Source organism: Gorilla gorilla, chromosome 12 (genome assembly GCF_029281585.2).
Source record: "Gorilla gorilla gorilla isolate KB3781 chromosome 12, NHGRI_mGorGor1-v2.1_pri, whole genome shotgun sequence".
NCBI classification, from domain to species: Eukaryota; Metazoa; Chordata; class Mammalia; order Primates; family Hominidae; genus Gorilla; species Gorilla gorilla.
The window spans coordinates 21,796,919-21,814,941 of NC_073236.2; the positions used below are offsets into that span (position 1 = coordinate 21,796,919).

Genomic DNA, 18,023 nt, shown 5'->3' on the forward strand with positions numbered 1-18,023 from the left:
AGCAACAGGCACCTTTGCAGAGGGCAAAGAACGTGGAATCCAGAATCACGCTTCAGTTGGCCTCAGTGTGACTCCCGTGTGGATGAGACTATCCGCCTCGAGCTCTGTTGCAGGGCTCAATGTGGGGATATGTCATCTGTGAACCATGTGGATGAAAAGCAGACAACCACCTGAGTCTCAACTCATTGCTTTCTGGGGAATTCGCTCATTCCTTCGGAAATGGAATTGGTCTGAATTTCTCCGGAATGAAGTAACCCAGGCTGGCGAACCAGAGGGCCGCTGATCACCCCGCTGGCCAACGGGGCTGTGGGCCCAGCACTTAGCCCGCAATGGGAACCCAACATTTTCCCAGAGTGCTGGGTCCTGTTGGCTCTGGAGGCATAAGACCGTTTTTGTCTCTGCCTTCTGTTCTCTCCTTCTTGCTCCTTTTGTCCCTCGGTCCATCCTTCCCTCTGTTCTTCCCTCCCTCCCCCGGGTTTTTCCTCCCTTTCTCCCTCCCTCTTTCTCTCCCTTCCGGGGTCCCTCCTTCCACCCATCCTCTCCTAGCTCCATCCTTCCATCTCACTCTTTCTCCGTTCCTGTCCTCATCTCTGCCTGCCTTCCCTTTTGCCTGGAATGGGCAGCACCCCGGTTTGCACGGGGTCTCAGGTCTACATTTAGTTGCAAGGCCCTCCATGGTGCTGGCAAGGAGGTTGATGGGACACGGGTTGGCAAGTGATGGTGAGCGAAGAGGCAGAGGAGTCGAGCCGCAGAAAGGAGAACTGGCCTGGCTTCTGCCCCGGCCCAGTGTTTCGCGGACTGAGGTCTCCGCCAACCCGACTGAAGAACGCGGGGAAAAAGGGATGAGAGCTCCGCCTGGGCTAGTCAGAAAACCCAGGCTGCTGCCTGGAAACCCGCGTATGCGCAGTAGACAGCCCACCTCCCGGTACCTGGACCGGCCCTGGGATCCCCGGGATGCTCAGGAATTCTTTCTTGTCATTCTTGACAGCCCTCCTCTGTGTGGAGTCTCTCGCTGGACCTGGAACTCAGGGATCCTAGGCAGGTCAGCTGGAAGGGAAGACACGCCTCTCCATACCAAGCCTGAGGTTCACCGCGAAAGAGAGGCCGCCGCCCTGCCCCCACCCCGCCCCAACCCCGCTCCAACCTGCTCCTCCAGAAGAGCCCTGTGTTCTTCCTGGCTGAGGAGTGGTTCCAGCAAAGCGTGCTCTTCCACGTCCTTCCGCTCTCCTAGTGGCGCCGGATCTAGGAAAGATTGAGCCTTTTGCTGAAACTTTGGGGTTGACAGGAGCTCATCTAACAGGCTGGAGGTGAGTGCAGATGAGAGCCCCGGCTCCTGGAGCTGTTGGGAGGCGCCTGGATGGCTGGCATCTGTGCTTGACGCGGAGGCCTCCGGGGTCGCGAGCTCCGGAGGTGGAGGTGCCCCGTCTTCGGGTTCCTACGCCGCCCTGGCGACCTGGGGCTCCAGCCCCACCACGTACTCCGGTGGGACGTGGGTGGCGCAAGCACACCTTGCCCCTGTGACTCAGCTTGAGGGGGCCCAAGCTGTCCCACTGAGCACGCGCCCAGAAGGACGTCGCGCTGCGGGTTCTGGTCTTCCTGTCATTTGTTGGGGTGCGGAGACTACCAGGGAGTCTGAGGATGGGAAAGCCCCAGTTCCGGAGGAGCCAGGGCAGCGAACACAAAGCCCCGCATGCCCGGGCAGGTTGGGAGAGTCCTTCTGCCTGCGCAGCCTGGCTGGTTTGGAGCAGAGGGATGGCCCTTGCTGCCTGGCTCACAAAAGCCCCCTGTGGGAGAGCCCCAGGCGCGCAGGGCATGTGGGTTGCGGGAAGCGCGGTTCCCCATGCCCCGGTGTGGGTGAACTTGATAGAGGAGGGAGGAGGGTGACACCCACCGGGGGTGCTAATTAGTAACCACTGTGGCTTCAAAGAACTCAAATGAAAGGAAGACTTGTATGTCTCTCACTTTAAGTCCAGAGCTAGAAATGATTAAGCTTAGTGAAGATGTAGAATTTTCATAGCTAGAGAGAAGTCAATGCTTGGCTTCAAAACTTCTTTGAGGACCACTGCAGCTGGTGACTTTAAGTTACAGCCAGTGCTCATTGACCACTCTGAAAATCTCAGGACCCTTAAGAGTTATGCAAAATCTGTTCTTTCTGTGCTCTAGAAATGGAACATCACTGTCTGGATGACAGCACATCTGTTAATAGCATGGTTTACTGAATATATTAATCCCACTATTGACACCCACTGCTCAGAAAAAAAAAAAAATTCCTTTAAAAAGACTGTTGCTTGACCAGGCATAGTGGCTCACACCTGTAATCCCTGCACTTTGGGAGGCCGAGGATCACCTGAGGTCAGGAGTTCAAGACCAGCCTGGCCAAAATGATGAAACCCCATCTCTACTAAAAATACAAAAACATTAGCCAGGCATGGTGGTAGTACCTGTAATTTCAGCCACTCGGGAGGCTGAGGCAGAAGAATGGCTTGAACCCTGGGGGCGGAGGTTGCAGTGAGCCGAGACCGCACCACTGCACTCAAGCCTGGGCAACAAGAGTGAAACTACGTCAAACAAAAAAATAAAAAGAAGGAAAGAAAAAGAAAAAAGTAAAGAAAAAGAAAAAAGAAAAAGATTGCTGCTTATTGACAATTCACCTAGCTATCCAGAAGCTTAGCTGGAGATGTACTTGGAAATTAATGTTATTTTCATGACTGCTAATACAAGATTTACCTTCAGCCTGTGGATCAAGGAGTGGTTTTGACTTTCAAGTGTTTTTGTTAATTAATAAATGCATTTTGTAAAGGTATAGCTGTCATAGATAGTGATTTCTTTGATGAATCTGGATAAACTGAATTGAAAACCTTTTGGAAAGGATTCACCATTAATCCTTTCATGATATTTGAACCTCCTCCCGTGAATCACAAATGTCCTTAATAGCAATCCTTAAGTGCCATTAAGGACATTTGTGATTGATGGGAGGAGGTTGAAATATTAACATTAACAGGAGTTTGGAAGAAGTTGATTCCAGCCCTCATGGATGACTTTGAGGGCTCAGGATGTCAGTGGAGGAAGTCCCTGCAGATGTGGTAGAAATTGCAAGACAGCTAGAATTAGAATTAGGGCCTTAAGGTGAGATGAAATTGCTGTAAACTCATGATGAAACTTGAACAAATAGGGAGTTGCTTCTTATAGACCAGCAAAGAAAATATTTTCTTGAGATGGAATATAATCCAGGTGGAGATGCTATAAACATTGTTAAAATGACAACAAAGGATTTAGAATATTCCATAAACCTAGTTGATAAAGCAGCAGCAGGGTTTGAGAGGGTTTACTCCAATTTTGAAAGAAGTTCTACTGTTGATAAAACGGTGCCAAACAGCATCACATGCTACAGGGAAATCTTTTGTGAAAGGAACAAACTTCATTGTTTGAAGAAATTGACACAGGCATCCAACTTTCAGCAGCCCCCACACTGATTAGCCAGCAGTCATCAATATAGAGGCAAGACCCTCACCAGGAAAAAGATCATGACTTGGTAAGGCTCAGATATTCATTAGCATTTTTTAGCACTGACGTATTTTAACTTAAGGTTTGTACACAGTTTTTTAGACATGCTATTAATTACTAATTATTAATTATTAAATGCTCATTAGACTACAATATAGTTTTAAGCATAACTTTTATAAGCACTGGGAAACAAAATGTTTATGCAACTAACTTGATTGTAACATTTGCCTTATTGCAGTGGTCTGGAACCAAACCCACACTATCTCTGACATGTGCTTGTAGGTTTTTGGTTGTAACATTTGCCTTATTGTAGTGGTCTGGAACCAAACCCACACTATCTCTGAGGTGTGCTTGTAGGTTTTTGGTTGTAACATTTCCCTTGTTGCAGTTGTCTGGAACCAAACCCACAATATCTCTGAGTATGCTTGTAGGTTTTTGGTTGTTCTTTGTTTTGAGATGGGGTTTCGCTCTGTCGCCCAGGCCAGAGTGCAGTGGCATGATCACAGCTCACTGCAGCCTCCAACTGCTGGGTCAAGTAATTTTTCTACCACAGCCTGCTGAGTAGCTGGGACTACAGGCATGCAGCACTACGCCTGGCTATTTTTTTAAATACTTTTTTTGTGGAGACGGGATCTCACTATGTTGCCCAGCTCGTCTTGAACTCTGGGGCTCAAGCAATCCAGCCACTTCAGCCTCCCAAAGTGCAGCCATTACAGGCTTGAGACACTGTACCCAGCTTGTCTGCAGTTCTTAAAACAAAAACGGCCAGGTGCGGTGTCTGACGCCTATAATCCTAGCACTTTGGGAGGCCAAGGCAGGTGGATCACAATGTCAGGAGTTTGAGACCAGCCTGACCAAGATGGTGAACCCAGTCTCTACTAAAAATAGAAAAATTAGCCGGGCGCAGTGGCGGGCACCTGTAGTCCCAGCTACTCGGGAGGCTGAGGCAGGAGAATCGCTTGAACCCAGGAGGCGGAAGTTGAAGTAAGCCGAGATCGTGCCACTGCTCTCCCGCCTTGCGACAGAGCAAGACTCCATCAAAAAAAAAAAGTAATTTAAAAGATTAAAAGTTAAGATAGATTTTTACAAATGTATATGTCTACCATTACAGTATCATACAGAATGGTTTTACTGCCGTGAAGATTCTCTGTGCTCTGTGTATCCATCTCTTCCTTCCCCTTGGTCCATGGCAACCACTGATCTTTCTACTGTTCCCATAGTTTCACCGTTTCCAGAACGTCATATAATTGGAATCGAACAGTACGTAGACTTTTCGGATTGGCTTCTTCTTTTAGCAATATGCATTTAAGTTTCCTCCATGTATTTTTTTGTGGCTTGATAGTTCATCTCCTGTTAGCAGTGAATAATATCCCGTTGCCATTATGCTTTTGTCAAGACTCAGAACGTACAACGTGAAGAGTAAACGTGAATGTTCACTGTAAGCTTTGAGTGATAATGAAGGGTCAAGGTAGGTTCCTGGTTGTCACAGGTGTGCTCCTGTGAGGCAGGAAGCTGTAGTGGGGAGGCTGTGTGTGGGGAAAGGGACATAGGAGAAGTCTGTACTCTCTGCTCCGTTTAGCTGTGAACCTGCACTTCTCTAAAAAATAAAATTAGTTAACATTAAAAGCAAAAAATTAGAAAAATTAAAACATTACAATGTGTCATATAGTTTTCAAATCACAAGACAGGAAAAGACATAATAAAAGAAACTATAGAAAACAACAAAGATAGGAACAAAACATCAGTAATAGAAGGCAGAAGACAGAAACGTGGAGCCAAACACATTAATTTATTTTAATCATTATTTATACTCATTTATACTAATTTATATTGATTTAACATATTAATTCTGACTAAATGGCATTAAGGGAGGTTTGAGGAATTTGCATGTCACATTCTGGATGAGAGGACTCAATAATATTAGCTCTTTAGTTTTCTGTAAAGCATTTAAAAATATGCTCAAATTCCAATAAAAATTCCAAGAAAAATATTTTTGAACAAGAACATGTGATTTTAAATCCATATATTGAACATACACACAATGAGAGCCAATATTATAAAATTTACTATAAGATATTTTAGATTATTGTCACTATTCAAAATTAAATTTGAAATGGCACAAAAATAAACACATTAATGAAAGGGAATTAAAAACACAGAAATTGAGTGTAATTTTATCTAGTAACAGGGTAACATTTTAAACCCACAAAACAGAGCGATTGTTCCAATTATGGTATTAAAATATTGGGTAATGATTTGAGAATATAAAATGAAAGAATTGAATCATTGTCCCACACCTTACATAAAAGTTAATTCCAGTATTAAATGTAAAAAAAGAGAGAGAGAGAAAAGAAAATTAGATGTGTGTGTGTTTTATGACCTTGAGAATGAATGTCTTCTAAAATCAAAATTTCAAACAGAAACCATATAAAAAGGAATAAACCTAATGTACCTAAAATGTAAATTCTTACATATTTCAACACCACGCAAATAGCACAAAACACACTGGGGACATTTTTACAACAATTATGTTACATGAAAGTTAAAATCCTTATGACATATACAATGTATAAAACAGTATTATTACCACTATTATTAATACCATTATGATTACCTGGTCTTCCCACGCACCAGTCCTCTTCTGGTTCCCTGTGGTGAAACAGAGCCCTCCCTCTCTGGCCACAGTGAGGGATCCAGCAGGAAAACTGCCTAAGCCCTCAGAGGGTGTGAGCCAAGCCAGGACATCACATTCCCTCCTGCAAAGGCTCAGATACCCACTCACGACAGAGATTTGGTCCCTCTCTGGAAAAGCTGTGTAAAAATTATTGCAGAAACTTGTTTCTTATGTTCCCAGACACATGGAGAAAGCTGGTCTGGAAGACTGATGTCCACATGCTAAGAGAAGCAATCACTCATAACATACACACTGCACACACCACACCATGTGCACACGCACACACCCCCCACACACAGACACCACACAAACAGCACACACACCATGTGCACACGTGAAGGGGTGGCCTGCCCCTCCACACTTGTGGGCGTTTCTCATCGGGTGGAACAAGACACTTGAGAAAAGAAAGAGACACAGAGACAAAGTATAGAGAAAGAAAAGTGGGCCCAGGGGAACGGCGCTCAGCATAAGGAGGACCCGCGCCGGCACCAGTCTCTGAGTTTCCTTAATATTTATTGATCATTATCGGGCATTTCTCTGAGAGGGGGATGTGGCAGGACAATAGGGTAATAGTGGAGAGAGGGTCAGCAGGAAAACATATGAACAAATGTCTCTGCATCATAAACAAGGTAAAGAAAAAAGTACTGTGTTTTTGATGTTCATATAAACATCTCAATGCCTTAAAGAGCAGTATTGTTGCCAGCATGTCCCACCTCCAGCCCAAAGGAGGTTTTCCCCTATCTCAGTAGATGGAATATACAATTGGGCTTTACACCCAGACATTCCATTGCCCAGGGAGGAGCAGGAGACAGATGCCTTCCTCTTATCTCAACTGTAAAGAGGCATTCCTCTTTTATTAATCCTCCCCAGAACAGACCATTTATCGGTGTCAGGCTGGGGGACAGTCAGGTCTTTCCCTTCCCACGAGGCCATATTTCAGACTATCACATGGGGAGAAACCTTGGACAATACCTGGCTTTCCTAGGCAGAGGTCCCTGTGGCCTTCCGCAGTGTTTTGTGTCTCTGGGTACTTCAGAGTAGGGAGTGGTGATGACTTAACAAGCATGCTGCCTTCAAGCATTCATTTAACAAAGCTCATCCTGCACAGCCCTTAATCCATTTAACCTTGACTCGACACAGCACATGTTTCTGTGAGCACAGGGTTAGGGGTAGGGTTACAGATTAACAGCCTCTCAAGGCAGAAGAATTTTTCTTAGTACAGAACAAAATGGAGTCTCTTATGTCTACTTCTTTCTACATAGACACAGTAACAGTCTGATTTCTTTCTTTTCCCCACACACACGCATACACATCCCACACACAGGCACACACACCCCAGACACCACACACACTGCACACACACCATGTGCGCACACACACACCACACACAGACACCACACACACTGCACATAAGCATCTGCACATGCACACGCCCCAGACACCACACACACTGCACACACCACACCATGTGCACAGGCACACACCCCATACAGACACCACACACAATGCACATACACCACACAGACACCACACCCACTGCACACACCACACCCACTGCACACACCACACCATGTGCACACACACACAACTCAGACACCATACACACTGCACATACACCATGAGCACATGAACACATATCACACAGACACCACACACTGCACACACACCATGTGCACAAACACACCACATATTGCACACACATGTGCACATGCACACACCACAGACACCACAAACTGCACACACACCATGGGCACACACACCACACACACACTGTACACACACCATGTGCACGCATACACACCCCACACAGACACCACACTGCACGCACACATCATGTGCACACGCACACACCCCACAGACCACACACCGCACACACCACGCCATGTGTACACACACCCCACACACAGACACCACACACTGCACACACCCCACCACACTGCAAATGCCACACCATGTGTACATGTGCACACCACATACACGCCACACACACCGTGTACACAAGCACACATGCGCCACACATACACTACAAGGCACCACACACACTGCACACAGCACACCATGCATGCACGCACACACACGCCCACACACCACACACACTGCACACACACCATGTACACACGCACACACACCACACACAGACATCACACACACTGCACACACACCATGTATACATGCACACACACCCACACCACACACACTGCACACACACCACGTGCACATGCACACACACCACAGACACCACACATTGCACACACACACCATGTGCACACGCACACACACCACAGACACCACACATTGCACACACACCATGTGCACACGCACACACCCACACACACACACCACACACACTGCACACAGACCAGGTGCACATACACACACCCCAGATACACCACACCATGTGCACACACACACCCCAGACACCACACACACTGCACACACACCATGTGCACATGCACGCACATCCCCACACCACACACTGCACAATGTGCACACACGCATACCCCCCACACACTGCACACACTACACCACACACACGAATCTACTACACACACAACATACACATACAGCACCACACACACCCCATACTCCCCACACACATCAAACACACACCCCACACATACTCCCCACACACTGCACACGTATATATAGCACCACACACACAGAGCACACACATCACATACACACAACACACACACTGTGCACACACACACCACACATTCTACACTCATCACACATCAAACACTACAGTGCACACACACCCAGCACCATACATACACACACATCACATACACCACACACTGCACACACACATATCACACGCACAACACACCACACATAGTATACACACACCACACACACATACACCACAAACACGGCACATATACACACCATGCACCACCCACAAACTACACACAGTATACACACATAACACCCACAATACACACCACACACATACATACCCCATGAACCTACTACACACACAGACCACATACACACACCATACATACACATCATACGCATACACCTGCGCACACCTCACAGCATACATACAATCCTCACTTTTAGAAATTAATTTGGCTTTTAAGGGGCCTGGATAGTAAAGTATTTTATTGGCGTTTGAATGAACCAAGAAAATGCATATAAATACACATGCGTAACTATAAGGGCAAAAGTAGTACTTTCGAAATCACAACATTAGATTAAACAATGTAAATTTTTAATTGTTTTTAAAAAATCAAGTCTTTCTCATCTTACTAGAAACTATTTACCAGAGTAAATAAGCTTCTTACTGAGGTCAAAAGACTTTCTGGAAAAACTTCTCCTTGATGAAATTACACTTAAAACATCACTTCCATCGTGAAGTATTTAAGATGTTCCTGGTCCTTTTCCTGTTATGTGGAATCATCAATTCAAATTTTAAAAGTGACTTTGAGATGTTTTTCATCTATTATTTTAAAAATGTTGAAGGTGTTTTTAATTCTGCCTTCAACAGAGATGGACACACTCTGATTATGATGTAAAACTGAACACGTTACTCTGACAGGCTTTCTTTTCTGCAGCTCAGCTACCATCATTATTAATAAGGATTGAATGCTTTTACTCCTTGCACAATCTGTATTCCCTGCTTTATAAAGAACAGAAATCTAATTCTCACTATGAAGGCAGATAAAAGTAATCCCTTCAACCTATAGATGAATCATTTACCAAAGCACTCAGACTTTAAATGGCATTTATCAAATGTGTCTACATTTCTACGCAGATTCATAGAAATAACATGTAGTTTAAATCATTGCACATTTTATGCTTTTAATGAGTTGTGATGGTCATTAGTATTTTTATCACATTTCCCCAAAGGTAGGCTAATTACTGTTATTATTTTCAGCTAGAAATATAAAATGTATTTTCTATTTTTGATGACTTTGAAACATAATCCTTGCAATATAATATCTGTGGAAAGCATGAAAGTAATATTCAAACAGTAGGCATTTTTTCCAGAATGAAAATTTCCTCTACAATGACATTCACCTTTTTTTCCCTGATGGGCAAATAAAAGTCAACATTTCTAACATTGCTGGATGTCATTTACATTAAACTTGCCTCAGCATCAGGTGTTGCAGAAACTGGACAAAAGGCCACAAGGTACACACTACACACACACACACACACACACACAAAACTTGTATTATTATACTTATCTAAGTGTCTAAAGAGGTGGATAAATATATTAGATTGCTCCAGAAGAAGGATTTTTATGGGGCCTATTGGAAAGTATGACTACAGTTTGAGTGAGATGTCTGTAAGAGATTCAATTTGGCCACTAATAGAGTATCCAATTTTAAAAATACCGACAGAAGGCTCATGAGATAGAAATTTTCACCTAGATCTATTGGAAATATGCTACTAGATTCTGTAATAAAAAGACTGGTGCGGTAATTCTAAAACACATCTGATATCTAAACCTTTGTTTGTTTTTTACCTGAAATCCTTATGAGGGTGATTGTGTATGTCAATTTGAATCTTCCCATCAACAAGATAAATAAATACTTGAATAAATAGCCAGGCTGCCTGGATAAATTAGCTCACCTTTTCTATATTTTGAGGGCAGTGCTTCTCCTCCTTTGACAGACACAAGATTCACCCGGGGATCCCTTGCAATGAAAAACCATAGACCACACTTTGACTAGCTTGGATAAGGAGCCAGAGCATTGAAATGAGTGTGTAGGTGACTGTGCTAAGATTCTGCTGCTCATTGGGGCACTGGCTCACCATATAAACAAAGCTTAGGACCTCTAGTCCTTGCTGGAAAAGAAATACACATACATAGGATGTGACTGTGCATATGGAATATCTGTTGTGTTCTGGACATTGTGCTAGACAACAGAGATAAGAAGTCAAATAATCCCTTGTCTCTATCGGAAAAGAGCTTCCTAAACACTGGCTTTTGAGGTCTTTGAAACTAGATTCACTTTCAGATTTGATTATTATATTTATGATTTGATATATTCATTGAACCCCATGATATAAGTTTTCTAGAATCTGCTAGAATAATTGACTTTGCTCTCAGCATTATGAAGCCACTGGGGCACATAAGTAATTCATTTATGTTTCTATTTAACCAGACAGGAACAACTTGAGCTACTTTTCTAGCCACTTTCGTTTAGAGCTGTTTTTGTTTGTTATTTTTGTTTGTTTGTTTTTGAGACGGGTCTCACTCTGTCACCTAGGCTGGAATGCAGTGGCGTGATCAGAGCTCACTGCAGCCTCTACCTTCTGGACTCAAGCAATCCTCTCACCTCAGCCTCCTGAAAAGCTGGGACCACAGGCTCATACCACCATACTCAGCTCATTAGAAATATATATTTTTTTTGTTGAGACGGTTTTTCCATGTTTCCTGGACTTGTCTCCAACTCTTGAACTTAAGCAATCTGCCTGACTCAGCCTCCTAAAGTGTAGAGCTGTGTTTTCAGTCTTTTTTGAGCTGTTTTACAATCCAATTTTGAATTGGTAAGTTTGGATTCATTCTGACATTTACAGATTTAACATCCTACTTCACAAGATGCTCATAGCCTTAATCCATTACAGCCAATGACTCATCCATCTCTGCTCATAGCCTTGATCCATTATTGTAGCCACCTCGTCCATCTCTGCTCATAGCCTAAAGTAATAGAAGCCAGAGGGAAGAAATGGAAGCCAACGTGAGTCCAGAACACACATTTTATAAGAGTATAAGAAATATAAAAATAGCAAAGTATATCGTGAAGTTTGTAATAGATGTGCATGGCTAAAATTTATTCTTAATATATTCTATAAATTGGGAAAAAATATTAAACACATGAAAAGTAAGGAACTTGGGCTGGGTGTGGTGGCTCATGCCTGTAATCCCAGCACTTTGGGAGGCCGAGGCTTGCGGATCACAAGGTCAGGAGATCAAGACCATCCTGGCTAACATGGTGAAACCCCGTCTCCACTAAAAATACAAAAAAATTATCCAGGGGTGGTGGTGGGTGCCTGTAGTCCCAGCTACTCGGAAGGCTGAGGCAGGAGAATGGCATGAACCCGGGAGGCGGAGCTTGCAGGGAACCGAGATCACGCCACTGCACTCCAGCCTGGGGACAGAGCGATACTCCGTCACAAAAAAAAAAAAGAAAGAAAAGTAAGGAACTTTCATCATTAATATATAACTAATATGACAAGAATGTGGTTTATGTTTTTATCTTTGCAAAATTTGGGAACATTTAGTGGAAGGAGGAAGAATTTATAATCATGAAGAGTGTGTATGATACTGGAGGGAGCCTTGTGACAAGGGGGAAATGGCATCACGAGATATGCTATGGTCATAGCTATGTGGGAGCGCAGCCAGCTATGATCTCCCCCGTCAAACCCACTGGTCAGTATTCAGTTACCAACATTGAGATAGAGCTCACCCACCCAGGACAGAAGAGAAAATATACACTGCAGTCAGAAGCCACTGTGTAGGAAGCTCCTTTCAGAAAGAGGCAAGGGATATTTGAATTTTTATCTCTAGTGTCTAGTACAATGTCGAGAACACAACAGATATTCCATATGCACAGTCACATCCTATATATCTGTATTTCTTTTCCAGCAGGAACTGGAGGTCCTAAGTTTTGTTCATATGGTGAGCCAGTGCCCACATGAACAGTAGGATCTTAGCACTGTCACCTGGACATCCATTTAAATGCTCTTGTCTTAGCTAGTCAAAGTGTGGTCTATGAGTTTGCATTTTAATAAGATTCCAGGGTGAATCTTGTGCATGTTACAGGGAAGCACTGTCCTACATCATATGTGACAGGCTGTCATAGTCACCATCATCACGGGAATCTTGTGCATGTTACAGGGAAGCACTGTCCTACGTCGTATCAGACAGGCTCTCATAGTCACCATCATCACGGGAATCTTGTACATGTTACAGGGAAGCACTGGCACACATCATATGTGATAGACTCTCATAGTCACCATCATCAGGGCAATCTTGTGCATGTTACAGGGAAACACTGTCCTACATCATATGTGAAAGGCTCAAATAGTCATCATCATCATGGAAATCTTGTGCATGTTACAGGGAAGCACTGTCCTACATAGTATCTGACAGGCTCTCATAGTCACCATCATCATGGGAATCTTGTGTATGTTACAGGAAAGCACTGTCCAACATCATATGTGACAGGCTTTCACAGTCACCATCATCACAGGAATCTTGGGCATGTTACAGGGAAGCACTGCCGAACATCATATGTGACAGGCTCTCATAGTCACCATCATCACGGAAATCTCGCGCATGTTACAGAGAAGCACTGTCCTACATCATATGTGACAGGCTCTCATAGTCACCATTCCCATGACCACAGTCATGGGAATCTTGCTCATGTTACAGGGAAGCACTGTCCAACATCATATGTGACAGGCTCTCATCGTCACCATCATCATGGGAATCTTGTGCATGTTACAGGGAAGCATTGTCCTACATCGTATCTGACAGGCTCTCATAGTCACCATCATCAGGGGAATCTTGAGCATGTTACAGGGAAGCACTGTCCTACATCATATGTGACAGGCTCTCATAATCACTATCATCACGGGAATCTTGTGCATGTTACAGGAAAGAACTGTCCTGCATTGTATCTGACAGGCTCTCATAGTCACCATCATCACGGGAATCTTGCACACGTTACAGGGAAGCACTGTCCTACATCATATGTGACAGGCTCTCACAGTCACCATCATCACAGGAATCTTGCACACGTTACAGGGAAGCACTGTCCTACATCATGTGACAGGCTCTCATAGTCACCATCACCATGGGAAGCTGCATTTAGAGCATTTAACTATATGGGCTCTGAAATCAGATGACTTAGGTTTAGACTTACTTCTACTTCTTACTATGCAGAGAACTCTGGGTTGAAAACTTTACGAGACCCAGTTTTATCATGTCCAAATTGGAGGCATGGGGAAATTATAGCATTTTGCATAGAATATTGTTTTAAGTATAAAATGAAATAGTACATAGTAAGCTTCTGCCATACACTGACTGCACAATAAATATTAGTTAATAGTAACTCATTTAATCCTAAGGTCTATAAATTTGTACACAATAATTTTTTGGGACTACCTTAATTTTCATAATTAGTCTAGATTTAAAATCAAGGAATGTTCTTACGTGTAGTTGGCAATCAATATGACATGCCAAAATGATATGTAAGTATTTCATTGTTGGTGGGGATATAAGAAATTTACCATCAAAAGAGAGATGATAATCTATGTTTGCAGACTCCAGAAAGCTATCTCTCACATAAGAATTTGCAATTTCTGGGGGAAAAGAAAAAGTTGATTGTGCAAAGAAAGATTACCATGGAGTCTTCTCTATGGCAACACCAAAAATGAAAGCTGATTCTCATCTTCCTAACAATCTGCAAAGATGAGAGAAACACAACCTACTGAGCATCAAGTTAAAGAAGGAGAGAATTTGAGTGGCACAGGAGGAAATCATGTCACCGCTAGCGAAATCAATATGACCAGTGTTCCTCTGCCCTCCTCCGAGGCTAAGGAGGGGTTAAATATCAGTGGCTTACCTCAGGTAATGGAATGAGCAAAAAAGCTATAAAAATGCATGCATTACATAATTAAGAGGGTGGGAAGGGATTTTTTTAAAAACGCAATTCCCACTCGGGTTCCTTCCTGTTCACCCCATTGGTGAAGAAGCTAGTCTTGCCCTAGAATTCTGGGAATGGCTGCAGACAAAACAAACACTGAGCAGACGAAATTCCCAGTAATTTACTCGTCACACATACTCAGCCCAGTGGGGGATGACACTGCATTTATGCAGGTCTACCCAGGGTTGCTCTCTGGAACAGATGGTGTGGGAGGCAGGCTTGGTAGAAATCAGAGGGTGGGGTAACCCCTCGTCCCTTCAGGGATGTGCTTGACTAATTCAGAGTTTTGCAGTCTGGTGGGGGCATGAAAGCCATTAGGCTGAGGACATGGTGGGGTGCTGCATGAAATTTTAGGTGTCACAATACAATTGACCCCTGATGCTTTAACATCAGACATTTATTTTCGTGATGACTAATATTTTGAGAGGCTGAGCGAAAGCTGCTGAGACATTGTAATAAGTGTTTAGGGACATAAGAGATTAGGAAGGCCACAGTTATGAGTAATGTAATGTGGAAGCCGATGCAAAGCTACTGCCCCCATTTATTTAGCAGGAGGCAGGAAAAGTGATCTGGGGTCTCTGGCAGAATAAGCGTGTTTGTAAATATTTGGGTGATATCATGCATTCCCCATGCATTGGTTTAGAGATCTGGGGTCTCTGGCAGCACAAGAGTGTTCATAATTATTTGGGTGACGTCATGCATCCCCCATGCATTGGTTTTCATGTCTCCAGTGAGTTGTTGCGCAAGTCTGATATTACTGATCCACACGCAGCAGACAGCTTCCTGTACTGAGCTAGCTCCACCCCTTGGACAGTCCAGGACTGAACGGTTGTCAAAAATGTGAACTCTTTGATGTCCAGTAAAGGCAACTGAGGGAACTGTGTAGCATTGGTGTAAAAAGTGCACTTTCCTAAGAAGCATGAACTTAGAGTAATCAAAGCCTGTGGCAACAGTGGAACCCAGCAGGGCATCCACTCGCTGCTTTGTAACTTAAATAGGAATTCTTTGAGGAGCTCAGTCTATCTCTCAACTAAAGCAGCTGCCTGCAGCCTATAGGGGCAGTGGAAGCCCTACTAGACACTTTCACAAGCCTAGCACTGTGTTTTCTGAGGAAATGTTGCCTTGGTCACCATCAGTAGTGTCAGGAACTCTGCAGGGGATAAGGAGTGTCCCTGTGAGATCCATCCTGTGTCCTTCGTTATAAAAAAGGCATCTGTTACCTTGATTGTATTCTGAGTATCCATGAGGCAAGAAGTTTCTTTAATTCAATGGGGAGGGAAGGTGGATAATTCTTGGCAATTGCCAAAAATTTGTAAAAATGTACAAATGGGGCTAATTGTTGGCCCAGCATCAGTGCTGAGATGACCACCTCAAGTTTGGCCAGTTGTGCTGAGGCTTGGGTGTCATCCTTTATCAGGGACATCCTGGCTAAGGGAGGGAAGACCGCAGCAACAACCCACTGAGCTCCATCACGTCAGATGATGGAATCCATTCAGAAGGTGGATGAACTTCACTGCTGGTCACTCAGTCAATCCCAAGGGGCCTCGGAGATGGGTGACTTCCAGCAACACAGCCTGAGGATGAAGGAGGCCAGTGTTTCCTGCAGATGAGAATGGCAGGGGGTCCAGGTTTGACTCCATCCTGAGGCAAGGAGGTCTCTGCAGCTGTGCCAAGGCTGTGGGGTGCTGCTTCCCAAGGCCTGATGGCCAGATGGGCATGAAGGCTCGTGGACATGGATGCAGAGCTCTCTGTTTCCAGAGGGTCCAGTATGTGGTCAGCAATCACTGCCCTGATGCTGTACAGAACACAGTGAAAAGGGGAAGGTTTGTTTTTTACATCAGAAGCCCATGGACTACTTATGGCCACCATATGCAATCCAGATACTTCAGGAGGCATGGGAAGAGGTTGCTAAAGCATCCACAGTGTGTTCTCTGAGGGAATTCATAGGAGCACCTGTTAATTTAGATTCGGACAGATTCCAGACTTGTTGGAGGAGGCTTCATTCAAGGTGGGTCAGTTAGCCAATGACAGACAGCATCAGTGAGATTAAGTAAGATTTGTAAATAAGAAATATGTTGTCACCTGAACCCCAAGTAAAGAATTAAAGGGCTGGGAACAGTGGCTGACACCTGTAATCCCAGAACTTTGGGAGGCCGAGGTAAGAGGATCGCTTCAGCCCAGGAGTTTGAGACCAGTCTGGGTAACATAGCGAGACCTTTTCTCTACAAAAAAATAAACAAAATTAGCTGAGTGTGGTGGCACACACCTGCAGTCCTAGCTACTTGGAAGGCCGAGATGGGAGAATTGCTAGAGCTCAGGAGGTCGAGGCTGCAGTGAGCTGAAATCGTGCCACTTCATACCAGCCTGGGTGACAGAGCAAGACTGTGCCTCCAAAAAACAAAACACAAATTAAAGAATGTTGGGCTTGTATTAACATTGTGGATGCTGAGAGGATCAATAACTATTTCTTGAAAGTGTCAGGAATAGAGCAGCCCCATGTTTACCAAGGAATTTTCAGGAATTGAAGCAAAGTGGCAGGGGCTTGCACTGCTGTGTTGGGGAAAGATCCATTCCCTTTGTGTAAGCCTCCTTGTATCTGTGTGTCCTTAGTGCGTAAAATGAATTTTCTCTGAGAATGATGTCATCAGTATAATGTCACACTTGTGCTCCTGTAGAAAGCTGGTTGCAGTGAGATCTTGTCTGTGAAGATTGCATGCAATAACAAGGCTGCCGAGGCACTCGGTGGGTCGCCTGGTCCCTTCAGAGATGAAGGCAGGCTATGACTGAGACTCTGTTAAAACAGGCACAAAAAGAACATGGCAGCCAAATCTGTAACAACAAAATATTTATCAGTTGCATGAATATATATAGGTTTATTGTAAGGAATTGGCTCATGTGGTTATGAAGGCTAAGAAGTCCCAGGACCTCCAGTCAGCAAGCTGGAGACCCAGGACTGCCAATGTTGGAGTTCCAGTCCAAGCCTAAAGTCCTGAGAACCAGGAAAGCTGATGGCGTAAGTTACAGTCCACGTCTGACTTCAAAGGCGAGAGAAGATCTACGTCTCAGCTCTGAAATCATCAGAGAGTGAATTCTCTCTTCCTCTACCCTTGTGTTTTATTTGGGTTTTAATGGATTGGATGAGGCCCACTCACACTGGGGAGGGCAAGCACTTTACT

The 18,023-nt window shown here is 44.3% G+C and overlaps 1 protein-coding gene across 9 annotated transcripts in view; it reads right to left on the minus strand.

Moving 5' to 3' along the window:
• Window positions 1-9,257: 9,257 nt before the first annotated feature.
• Window positions 9,258-18,023, minus strand: part of LOC129527278 (protein FRG1-like) — a 45,775-nt gene continuing 37,009 nt past the window's right edge. For 5 of the 9 annotated variants that reach the window (XM_055364211.2, XM_063695487.1, XM_055364213.2 and 2 more), the window contains one exon: window positions 16,655-17,638. In XM_055364211.2, coding sequence (XP_055220186.1) covers window positions 17,492-17,638 — 147 coding nt within the window. In that variant the 3' untranslated portion in view covers window positions 16,655-17,491. Of the gene's footprint in view, window positions 11,835-16,090; window positions 17,639-18,023 lie in introns of those variants that run through there. The other 4 variants (XM_063695485.1, XM_063695484.1, XM_055364216.2 and 1 more) reach the window with 3 other exon arrangements.